Source organism: Nipponia nippon, unplaced genomic scaffold, assembly GCF_047370975.1.
Source record: "Nipponia nippon isolate SJK-2023a ecotype South Korea unplaced genomic scaffold, ASM4737097v1 scaffold_10, whole genome shotgun sequence".
Classification (NCBI taxonomy): domain Eukaryota; kingdom Metazoa; phylum Chordata; class Aves; order Pelecaniformes; family Threskiornithidae; genus Nipponia; species Nipponia nippon.
Genome location: NW_028262291.1, coordinates 6,738,479 through 6,751,199, shown reverse-complemented (window position 1 = coordinate 6,751,199; position 12,721 = coordinate 6,738,479). Strand labels below are relative to the sequence as shown.

General features: G+C 36.1%; 1 protein-coding gene across 4 annotated transcripts in view; it reads right to left on the bottom strand.

Moving 5' to 3' along the window:
• Nucleotides 1–16: 16 nt before the first annotated feature.
• Nucleotides 17–12,721, bottom strand: part of ANO3 (anoctamin 3) — a 210,810-nt gene continuing 198,105 nt past the window's right edge. For all 4 annotated transcript variants that reach the window (XM_087743296.1, XM_087743305.1, XM_087743319.1 and 1 more), the window contains 10 exons: nt 11,597–11,633; nt 9,484–9,595; nt 8,132–8,189; nt 6,563–6,660; nt 4,999–5,144; nt 4,738–4,890; nt 3,910–4,057; nt 1,979–2,059; nt 1,000–1,105; nt 17–216 (listed from right to left, as the gene is read on the bottom strand). In XM_087743296.1, the coding sequence (XP_087599422.1) occupies nt 34–216; nt 1,000–1,105; nt 1,979–2,059; nt 3,910–4,057; nt 4,738–4,890; nt 4,999–5,144; nt 6,563–6,660; nt 8,132–8,189; nt 9,484–9,595; nt 11,597–11,633 (1,122 nt within the window). In that variant the 3' untranslated portion in view covers nt 17–33. The remainder of the gene's footprint in view (nt 217–999; nt 1,106–1,978; nt 2,060–3,909; nt 4,058–4,737; nt 4,891–4,998; nt 5,145–6,562; nt 6,661–8,131; nt 8,190–9,483; nt 9,596–11,596; nt 11,634–12,721) is intronic.

The following is a 12,721-nucleotide window of genomic DNA, read 5'->3' as shown; positions in this document are numbered from 1 at the left end:
CCAAACAGTGTTTTTGTTGCAGCATGGTAGTGACTAAGGCCATTCATGGTGATACTGTTTCCCATTCTTTTTCCTTTCTCTCTGCAAATGCTCCAGTTCAGCCTCATACATCATTTCCTGGACTAAGTATTTCTCTCTCCTCATTCTGTCACACAAGTCTTTGGGCATGTCTGGAATCAGGTACGCAATGAAAGACTTTATTCCAAAAACAAGGTGCTGAAAAGAAGAACAAAATTAATTGATTCAAAGATGCATAAATATTCATTTCTAGGATGACATTTTAGGGCCTAAAAGTCTGTGGCAAAACTGGAACTGAGATTCAGTTCATGACTGAGAAGCAACTCCTTTGTTTTTTTAATATATACACACACATATATGGGAGTAAATGAGGGGTCTATCAGAAATGTGAAAGCGCGGAAGTCTTCTGAAAAGTAAAACTAAGGGTATAGCTAGCGACCTAAATGAAGATGTGACTGCAGGATACACTAGTTTGAATAACAACAGCAAACACTACCTACAAGCAGGCTTTGTTAAGAGCTTGCAATCGAAGTAAGTAACCAGATTCCTGGACAATATGTAACACGTTCTTCAAAGTTAGTACACACATTTCTACTTTTATATTAGGCTACGATCATGTATCATTTTCCTGACACAGATTTTAACTTGTAATAACAGCGCTTAATGTACACATAAGTTGCATTTCTTTTTTTTTTTCAATAAAACATGAAAGATTTGGTTGGGAACCAACATGATGTATATGATGACTTGTTAAGAAAATATGATTTTGGAGGGACTCTAAAATCTGTGCATGCTCTGTCAATTCAGCTGGAAGCGGCTGATTGACAACAGTTTGGGGAGGGCATTTTTTTTTTTTTTCCTCTCTCTTGACTGTAATGAACAAGCAGTTGATGATACCGACCATTTATATATGGGACTACTGTAAAAAATCAACTCTGACTTTAAAGAAGTGGAAAGGAATTGTTCTTTTCCATGACTAACCTCAAATACTATGATGAAGGCCAGCCGCGCTGCCAGGACATGCCAGAACTGCAAAGTGAATTCATATGGAGTTGAACTCCACGGTGGGGCTCTGTAATCTCTATACCTGTAAAGCAAAGAAAAACCCAGTAAGTTAGCCTGTGCTCAAAATCCTGAACATGGTGAAGAGCTTTCTAGTTTATCCAGACCTGGCTAAATGGAGAGCAACTGAAGCGAAAGCATACTTTAAGAGAAGTTAAACAGAAAAGGAGAATAGTCCACAATGCAGGCAATTAAATATGGTGGCTTATAAGATGGCACCTTTTGCTTCCAAAAATCCAGAGCAAACAAGTTCTTTTGTTGTTACAAAGCTGACACCTTGGAGTGTTAAGTTCAAGCGTGTTGACTCTAAATTGGTTCTTGTCTTTGCTTATGAGCATTTGAGATTCTCCAGACAAGTCTGCATAAATGTAACATGATTCTGTAACTTCTTAGTCAATTAAAGCTAACTGTCACTGTAAAACTAAATCTGAAACCAGAATGACTGCTCTCATGCAATGTCATATTTAATTTATATGCTGAATTTCTTTTATTTATCTTGCATAACTGGAATCTCGACCTGGGTTAGAGCCACAACAAAAATTCGAATTGTGTATTTTAATTAATAGACTTCAGAATGCTTAACAAAACTGAAATGAGAATTTTTACCCTTCTTGGCATCTGGGGAAACTTCAAAATGAAATAAATTCATAGAGGCATGAAAGATATGGCTTGCAAGAGCCCTAGAAAAACTCAGAACACAGGTTTCCAGGGTGTCAGTATTGCATCCTACCACACAGCGTTTGCACCTGAGGCTTCCATGTTGAACAAACTTGAACTCCAATGTTTTTACAGGCAAAAAAGAAACTATTCTTCCAGTAATTTAAGCACTGACTTTCAATTTAATGTCTATATTAACGTCTATGCCTGTATTACAAGAAGGGAGAACATTGAAACGTACCGGCAGTATCCTGAGTATCCCATCCCAAGTTCACTCAAATCAAATACTGATAAACTGCTGTTGACATATCCTTTTAAGCATCTGAAAGGAAAAGACATAGGGTCAGGACTTTCTTCATAAAGTGGTTATATAGCATAGATGCTGTATGTAAACATATTCTGCTATCACATCTTGTGAGGATACTATTTTATTTGCTTATCAGGACAAAAGCAATTCTAAAATTCTCAGCAGAGAAGCAAAGTTTTACTGGAAAGAAACAAATAACATCTGTTTCAGGGATAAGACTATTTAAAAATCTATTTTCAGCACTTCTCATGGTTTTGCTTCTTACCTACCAGCAGGTATAAACCAAAAATTGTTACTACAGTGTTCTTCACTGGCTCCTAAAATTACTGAACTTAGAAAGATGGCTAGAGAGGCAGAGAGGAGAATAATTTAACATCCTTGCAGAATCTGCCACTAATCATGCAGCATATGCCAAAAAATGACAGGTTTTATGAGTTGAATCAAAGAAGAATTTTCACCAGCAGTAAAATGAACAGTGCATATATATCAAACAGCCATATTAAAGGCAACAATTTATTAGTATTAATGACAGAAATCACATAAATACATTGAATTATGACTCTAGGAGTGAAATTTTTCTCTGTTCCTGGAAAACCACGTATGACATCCCATCTTCTTGCAAATCTGTTCTGTAATTTAACAAAGGGCCTTCTGAAAAGCAATGAACATTTAAAAAGAGATGCATCAGGGATCCTATTATACCTCCTGAACCTTCAGGTTTGCTGTGACACCTCAAATCATTACTGGCAAAAGAAGAAATAGAATTACACAGTTTTCTATTAAATGGGGAGTGCACATTAAGCACTAATGCTTTTCTGCTATTGTCTCTTGTCATCCTATCCTGCCTCATTCTTTTTGTCCTTAAATCCTCTCCTCCTGTGACAGCACGGTAAGAGTAAATCTCTATTTTGAATCATTAGAGATGGAGCAATGAGGGAAGGAAGGACAGACCCCTGCGATTTGAGCTGAGGCACAGTCTGTGAGTGCAGTGGTACTGGCTTGCTCGACAAGCCTTGATGCTTTCACTCTTATCCTTCCTCCTATGCAACACAGAAGATAAATTGTGCCTGTGAGACGTGCTATACTATTAGCAAAGTGATGCTTCCTTTTCTTGAGGTAACCCCGATTCCCATATTAAAAAGAAAACCCCAAAAATCCCTCCAAAACCAACCCCCAAAAACACCTGCAGGGCACTGCTCTCCAAACGAAAGAGAGGATGCGCTTGAGTACTGTGATCTGTTTAGATGATCTAAAAGGTCATGACAGACAGTGGGAAATGCAGAGAGAGCACGGTGGGCCCACAGTTCAGAGACACTGGTAAGTGTCTGGAGACAAGTGCAAGAAACCGGCCTGGTGGTGCAAAGATAGGCAAGATACCTTGCTTGGATCTGAGATACAGTATATATCTAAATAGTGCCAAGGCCAATCTTGCTGGAGCTTGGCTGCAAGCATTTCTGAAGTGAAACAGGCAGGGAAGTTTGAGGGTGAATGAAGTTTAGGATAAAAGAGGGTTTGGGAGCATATATATGTGTGTGGGAGTGTAGTGGGAGAAGATAGTCCAGAACTATTGCAGAAAAGAAGAAAAGCTTATCTAGAGAAAGCCTGAAAACTGCTACGATGTATACTGAACTCTGTTGTTTGCATTCAGAAGGGAAGGCATGATTTTGCACTTACATAACTGTGGAGTTAGCTTGCAAACTCTCTGGAATGGCTGAGTTACCTGCACTTAACATCTGTGAAGGTCTGCACAGATGTAAAAGGTAAAATGTTACTGATATATGTTAAGTATGTTAACACAGAAAGACAGCAGCAAAAGTGTGCTTCCACTGAAATATACAGGTATATATAAAGAATATCTTAATTACTTTTCTTGTCTGTACCCTTGATCTGTACAGGGACCATATTTGTATGCATAGACAAAACGTGGAATGTAATCGGAAGTAATGGCAATAACAAAGGCATTGGTGATGACAGCCAGAACTCCAATTCCTTCCAGAATCCCATACCAGATACCTAGAAACAAGCGAAATGACAATGAAGTCATTAGTTTTTTATAGTCATATTAAGTCATATCAAGTCATACTAGTGATATTGAAGTCATTATTAGTCATACAGTTTTTCTTTCTTATTGAGAAAGAATTATTCAGTCAGAAAAGCTTGTTAAGATTAAGCCATGTCCCCACATTCCTGCCACCACTGGCTCCACCTGAATGAAGTCTTACAGTAGGGCACACCCTGCTGAGTAGAAATAGCTAAGCAACAAAGGTATAACCATAATCTTTGGTTATAAAGGCCAAATAGAAGATTTCTGAAAGAGATTTCTTATTTTTATTTAATTCAGTTTTAACCCAAAAGTGAATTTAGTTCTTATATTTAATTTTTAAATAATTAATTTTGGATAGCATTTTAGACCTAGAGTTCCACAAATCAGAAGGCTAAAATACTATTTAGCCTAGTTTTCAAAATTCGAACTATTATGATACCTTATTGGAAATGGAAAATAAATTTGAGGAGTCCTCTTAGCTAATCAGCTGAGTATCCCTTTCTTGCTTAACAGGAGAGTGATCATTGAGATCTGTAGGTTACATTATCAATTTCACTTTTGATACACGAAATATTTCAAGGGTTAAGCTGCATTAAAGAAGGAAACACAAAGAGATGGTACCTGACAGTGACCGTCATTAGGTTCTCACCTATATCTGTTGCTCTTGCAGGCATAGGTCTTCGCCACTGAGTGACAAACTTGTACGCATCTAACCTTATTTCTATGATATTGTTAAGCAATGCCAGGAGAGGTGCCAGTGGGAAGGCAGCAACGAAGATGGTGGTAAAACCAAACTGTAAAACTAGACAGGCATTTCTATGGTTAGAAGTTAGAAATGCAAAAGACCTTTTACCATGTAACATAGTTCCAGTTTCCTAGAGAAAACTGACACCTCCCTAAATTTGCTCACCCATCTCTAAATATTCATCCATTAAACCATGGAGATTCATAGGCTGCAGATTCCAATCTTTTTCCCACTGAGGTAGAGAAATTTTATGCTCCATTAATTGTCCTCCTCTCTTCATTTTGCGCCGTGACCACCAATTCTGTAATAAACTTTATCAGATAAACACAGCATTACTGACTGTACTTGCTCAATAATTTACAATACTTTCTGGTACTGTTTTGAAGTAAGTGGGCCTATTTCAAATAGCACCTGAATGTCTACTTAGGTATTTTCTGAAAGTATTTACAGTATCATATACGATACAATTCAAAGAACTTCCAAAAGTTCTCAAAATTCTGCATTAAAATTTTAATTATGTCTTTAATGTAGCATGTTAGGCATTGTACAAATAAGCTTTTCAGAATATGAAATTTACTTGCATAGACTTTTTTGGTAGTATTTACCTACATGCCTAAACAAAAAAAGAAAAGGAAAAAAAAATAATGCATAGCGAGAGCATTAAAAAGGTAAACAATGCTTTATTTTTAATCCTGTAAAAGACAAACCAAATAAGTGGACCTCAGTAAGAACTCTGTGATACTAGAATATATGGAATAGTAGAATATATCTAACTATTTTTGAACAAACCGAAAGATCTAGATGCTCTAAAGTATATTTTTTTCTTGAAGCAGGAGAAAGTGTTTAAAAAAGTGTTGCTGTTATAAAGGGTTATAAAGCTGCGCAGAGGTCTTTTCACAAAGTAGTTATTAAGTAGGTAATAGTCTCACAAATTAAAGTGTTATAAAAATGAAATATATTATCCAGTACTGACACAGGTGGCAATTAAAGACTATTGTTTGTTTCTAGATATTACTGAAAAGAGACTGAAGATGGGAAATAATTTTCTTATAAGTATTTTTATTAAGAGGCCGCTATTTTTTCTCAATCTAATTCAGTGCTTAGCTCTTGATCTCTTGTTACTGAAAGAGCAACTGTTGCCTCAGTTACAAACAATGGTTTTGTCAAAACAAAACACTGCTTTCCATAAAGGAATATAAGCATGTTCTAAAATAAATTCTGGACAGTTAAGATGCTGCTGGGCTGAGAAGACAGGGAGCCTGATACTTCAGGTAGGTTTCTTCTTTTCAGAAATCCACGTCACACAACAATACAGTACACAGCCCCTCATTTGTAGAATGATTGCACATTGTGAGCTTAACCCTTTCCGATGTATTTTCAAGGTTGAGACTTTGATTAAATTGATATTTGATGAGCAACCTTTTACTGAAAACATATTCTTCCAGTTTCAGGAGAACTGTAAGACTCTTAGCCCATTACTCTCTTCGGTAGCTGAACAGCTGTTTGTATTATGGAAAATGAAATCACAATAAACAATTTAGATAGTTAACATATTCCGAGAAGCTTTATCTTAGAGAAGCAGTTAATGCTTTCCTTGGAAGTACAGTTACAGTATGTGAGATGCAAAAAGCAAAAATATTCTCTGAGCATAAAAATATTTTTCCCCATCACTGAATCACACTAATGTGTAATCACTATTTGTAAAACAAATTTTAACATCTGAACTTACGGATAGCCTAGTTCCATGAAGTTGTTCCACATTTGTTTTAAAACCATAATAACTCCCATTTGCAAACACAGATCTATCAAGCAGCCGCTCGGATGACACTGAGATGAAATGGAAAAAGATCAATAGCTAAAATCAGAGAATTCCTTTCATTTTATTTGTACAGAGGGTGAATGAAAAATATTCTGTTTGGTGAAAAACATTAACCTCCAGCTACAGAAATATTAAAAGAAATATTAATAACAGAAATATTAAGACAGACTTTAGTTGAACAACCTTTAGATATATTATTTCTTGGAGAACTAGATCGTATTACCTAAGCTAAGGGTATGCATGCTAGATATATGATAAATGATATAGTCCATTTCTTTTAGACCAATACATACATATTCATTTCAAAAGAATAGAGCAATATTTCTTTTGTAATATCCTAAGTCCAAACAGAGACTTAGAAGCTGAATCTCTGGTATCAGTATCTTAACTATATAAATTGCCATATTAAAATGTTTAGTAATTAAAGAAACTTTTTTTAAACCACGGACTACAAAGTTATGGTATTTTACTCTGTGGCTACCAAGGTTCAATATAAGAACCCTGTTTTTCAGAGACAGGAGATAACTTCAGCATACTAGTGATATCCAGGGAGGTGCAATTCTAACACATTTTCAAGCTCAAATTTGAAAATACTGTTTTTCTTCTTTTAAATCACAGAATCATAGAATGGTTTGGGTTGGAAGGGACCTCCAAAGATCATCTAGTCCAACCCCCCTGCAATAAGCCGAGACATCTTTAACTAGACCAGGTTGCTCAGAGCCCCGTCCAGCCTGACTTCGAATGTTTCCAGGGATGGGGCATCTACCACCTCTCTGGGCAACCTATTCCAGTGTTTCACCACCCTCATCATACAAAATTTCTTCCTTACATCTAGTCTAAATCTACCCTCTTTTAGTTTAAAACCATCACCCCTTGTCCTATTGCAACAGGCCCTGCTAAACAGTTTGTCCCCATCTTTCTTATAAGCCCCCTTTAAGTATTGAAAGGCCACAATAAGGTCTCCCCAGAGCCTTCTCTTCTCCAGGCTGAACAACCCCAGCTCTTTCAGCCAGTCCTCATAGGAGAGGTGTTCCAGCCCTCTGATCATTTTTGTGGCCCTCCTCTGGACCTGCTCCGACAGGTCCATGTCTTTCCTGTGTTGGCAGAAACTTAAGAAGCTGATAAAAACGCTGATGGCATTATATTTATGTCCTCCATCCAAAAATCCCACATACCCAGGAGATTCCAATCATATAGGACTTAGTAGTGCCTGTGAGGTAAGGAACTATCACTGTGTGGTTTTCCCAAAGACACAGACAGAAAGAACTACGTGTCTCGGGCAGAGTCACTCAGCACAGTGGAGAATGCAGAAGGAAAAACACATCTCCTGTTTCCCATCCTTCGCTATAAATAAGAGTTTACTCTTCACTGCACTTACATGGAATAATAAATCTTTCAAACTGGACATATTTCATGTCCTTCAGCTATTTCCTTTTTACTCATGGAAATTTCACAGGAACACAAAATAGGATTGCTTACCTCTTCCAGTCTCCATCTGTTAAAAAGCTTGTTGTACTTCCCTGGGCGGCCTGCGAATCTGAAAAATAAGATTTCTGTTTCTCAGTGGACACTCCAAGAACACCCTGTATCAGTAGTTATTTCACAACATCCCCTGAGCAAACTCATGAAATATAAACAGGTTAAATCACACTGGCTTAAATCTGGTATCTGTAGGATATGGAAGTTTCGGAACGCAAATAAGGACCTTGTTTTTGCAAGCGATCCTAAGCTTTTACTATGTCCAGAACAAAAATCGTAGCTTCAGATGTTTTAGATGTTCAATAGTCAGACTCTCTAATCTACTTCTAAGAAGATAAGTCATTGCAATACATAGGAATTTACTGCAGCGCAGGGATCTGTTTGCCCACGTGAAGTGTGCACTGGATTGCACTCTCAGACATACAAGCATAAAATCACTTCCAAACCCATCATAACTAAATGCTTTTTACAGATCTAACAGATTCTTGTATAACGAATTGAATCAAAATTCTTAATGACATCAGTGAAAGTTATAAATGAGAAAGAAAAAAACCCATGCCTGGTCCTACTAGACACAGGAGATAGCAAGATACAAAGAAGTTTAGAAACTGTATGGGAAATGCACCACTGCACGTAACAAGTAGATATTACCAACAGCCTTTGATATTACCAACAGAGGTTTTGTTGTTTTTTTTCCCAAACAATCTTGAACTGAAATTATATTATAAAACTTTATAGAAGGTACTCTGAAATACTCTGTAGGTTCTGCAAGAAGGATAAGTCTGATCATAACAAAATGGAAGTGAAGATGAAGCATGGTTAGACCTGACCAGTATCTCATGCTCTGAGCTAAAGATACACACAAAAATTGGAGCCAGAATTTCTGCCTCCTACTCTTGTATAAGACCTGCCAGACAATATTTACTATTTATAGAAATGGATCCTGGGAAATGTAACCAAAAGGGAATAAACAAGAGAAAAAATGAATAAAGCCTATTAGCGCAGGGCTAAACACAGACCCAAATTTAGGAAGTGGCTGTATTTTCAAAGGTTCTGAATTCTCATTTAGTAGGAAAGTCACGTACGTAGATCCACTTACTGTCTAGTAAGTGAGTAAAGATTTTATTCACTAGTAAAATCTGTCTAGTTTCATGAGTAAAGATTTCAAGGGTCCAACCTTCACATACAGTTAAAATTTTAATTTAGTGTTATTAATTATCCTTAGACACTGACTCACATCTAAATCTTACAGTTCAAACTATCAGCATTTTTTCTTCAAAGCTATAAAATGACCAAGGATTATGATGTCTGTGCAAGTTTTCCTTTAAGAGCAGTCAGCAAAGATAACTTACCTGCCAAGAAAAAAGGCAATGTAAAAGATGGAGCTGTTCAAGTTGACAAACTGGAAGAGGAACATTTTCAAGGCAAAGCTGTTTTCCCATTCAGATTCTGTTCTAGGGTGCTCTGCAGAAAGACACATTAGATATTTATACACATTTATACATTATATAAACAGAAATAAAATCGAGTTATGCCTAACTTTGCTTACAGATCAATCAATGCTAACAAAACAAGTCATGATTTCAAGTCATGGTGCCCCATCAGGTTGCAATTAATTTTTTTCTTCTCAGAGTGTTCAGTCTGCAGGTCATAAAACCATTGCCCCAGCTCAGACTATGCTGGTCCTATGTGGAAACAGGAGATACAAGTTCCTCAGTACAGAATAGGTCCCAACTCTATGGGAAGACACCTGTTCCATTTCCATGAAAAAGTTCTGAATTCAGTGTGAATCTTTAATTTTAAGACTACAGGTATCTTGATCAAAAAAACAAACACAACAACAAAAAAAAAACCAAACAAAAAGCAAAAGCACTCGGCATCAGCGGAGCAGTAGACAGGGGCTGCCAAGGAAAGCAGAGGGGAAAGAGACAACCAAGAGCCAGTTGGTTTCTCACCCAAGCATCTCGCCTTCTAAATACTTCTGTAAGACCACTGCTTCATCCTCAAGACTTCCCTCTCATAATGCTTGTGAAGTGTTAAACAGTTTATAACTCTTTTTTTGAAGGAAATGTAGAAATGTGTAGTAAGGCTACAAGTATTCTGTGTGGGTCTGCACTGCCTTGGATGTTCTTCCTTATGGTTTGTAGAACATTATTTATGTCTGAATTAGAACTTGGTGATGATGATTAAAATTAAATTTTTATGGGTAAAATTTTCACATTTCTCTGATGGATGTATCAAAACTTGGAATATAGTATATTGATAAAAGTTTTAAAGCACACACATGAGTTGGAAGTCTAAACTGCCTGGATTTTTCAGTTAAAATTTGCACTACCTAATTACTTTGGCCCAATGATGACTAAATTAGGATACAAACGTACAGGATACTAGCTTTACATATGGACACTTGTTCCTAGAAGTTAAGATGTCCTCCTTTTCTTTGATGTAAAACACCTTAGGAAGTGAACTATCTAGCTCAAACACCTGATGCTTTACCATGCTTAATTCAAGAAGCCTTTTTTAATTTTTTTTTTTTTTAATTCTTTCATATATTTTGGGAAAAATCAGCTGTATATTTAAATGAAATCATTATTTTCTTTCCCGTTCCCTGGTCTGTAACAATATAATATATTTAAAAAGTGAAGTAGGAATACAAATTCGTGTGATCTGAAAAAGTTATACATTCTGAATCTTTCTAACCCGTTCAACTGCCTGTTATCTGAAACAGTATGAAGTTTTGAGCACCTTGTTTAATGCTTGCTCTTCAATATTTTAACCAGAAGAGGGAGCTGTTAAATTTAAGCAGCGAGCTTGCTTTTAAACTATGACAAGATCAACTGCATATTTCGACACGGGCTAAAAGAGAGCATGTAAGAACAAACACTAAAAGGCAACATAGTCACATAGCAGGAGATCTTAAATGCTGCCTTTGCTTTCTTGTTTTCTATAAGCTAGAAAGCTTTACCTTTATGACTGAATCACAACTAGAGGCTTCAGTATAAATTTTTAATGTGACAGAATTAGAGCTACTTTAAAATTTATGATTTAACATTTTTATCTTGGAGAATGTAATTTTATCTTAACCCATTTTTTTCCATACGAAAGTTCAAATTAAAAAAAAGTAAAAAAAAAATAACCAAGCATTTGGGAAAAATGGAAAAAAATCTGTTTTAGCATTCCAAGAAAGAATGTGTTTTGACTTTTGTTCCATTATAAGATGACAGTTTTTTCAATTTATACTATAAGACATAAAAAAGTAGAAGTATAAGAATAAATTCCTTTCTTATCTATTATTTCCTTAGTGAAATAATCATATAATTTCTTTCTCTGATATTTCTTACTGCCTTGGGGAAACGCCAGAATCGTACTATGCATAGATGAAGTTTTCAAAACCTTATTTTATGGAAATACACAGGTATATGCCACAGCTAGCAAGAACCATGCCACTAGCAAAGACCTACATACCTAAGTCTGTCAGGAGATAGGCAACCTTTTCATATACCTAAAACAGAAATAAGAGATGCTATAAGTATAAAAGCATAGGTGTTCTGTTGCTCTAGAGCATCAAGGTATCTGGACAGAGAAGGGAGAGCGATGTCGTAGCTACATGTGGATGTATAGTTTCCTATAAAGACTTCATTGAACTATGTTAGTCCTATTCTCTTTATCCATGTAAACATATGTATGTAAGTATATACATTAAATAAAGAATTAAGATAAATCAAGAGCCGATAGATGAAGAGAAACGTTCAGACACCAATGGTTCTCTTAATGAACAGTTAGATGCTTATTCTCTAACTTCAGGAACAAACCTGTGTGATCTGAAAGTAGCCAAAAGCCTTTACACAATACAATTCTGCTTTGCATGACTGTGCATACAGGTGAGGATATCAGCCTCCTACTGATATCTATACCTCCAGCCTTTAATTTATGTAACACTTAGCCCAAGGTAGTTACCAACTCTGAAAAATATTTCCTCGAGTATCTACTAGTCATAGCAAGTTATTTTCAATAGCTTTGGTATGCCTGTTCACTTGAAATGTACTTTTTATGACTTAGAATTATCATATATAATAACAGAAATAAATACATGACAGTCTGTTTTGAAGAATGCTTTCTTATTGCAGTGAGTGCACAGTCTCCTTAATAGAATCAAAAGCCATTGTTTGCTGTGCTATTATTCCTTTTTACCTGTTTGTGTCTGCACAATGATAAATTATATTGCAGTTGAAGGAATAGCGTTTATATCACTATACATTGTGCTACCACAGCAAATGATTAAACCCGTGCTGTTACATGCCAGGAAAAGCTTAAACTGAAATCATGTATCACAGTGATTCTAGGACTGTGCAACACTGATATAACAGCTGCATTTTAAACAAGAAAGGGAAGAATTCAAAGTTATCAATTAAAAAAGAGAAAGAAAATTTTTAGCCAAGAAAATAATTTGGTTCCATTTAGAGAAGAGATATATTGTAAAAGGTTATGTAAAAAGCAAAAATGCAAATGTAGAAAGCAGTAGTGTGTACCACTGTGACTTGGTGACATAAGCAAAGATGTGTAGTGACAAATTAAGCAGGCATTAGAGAA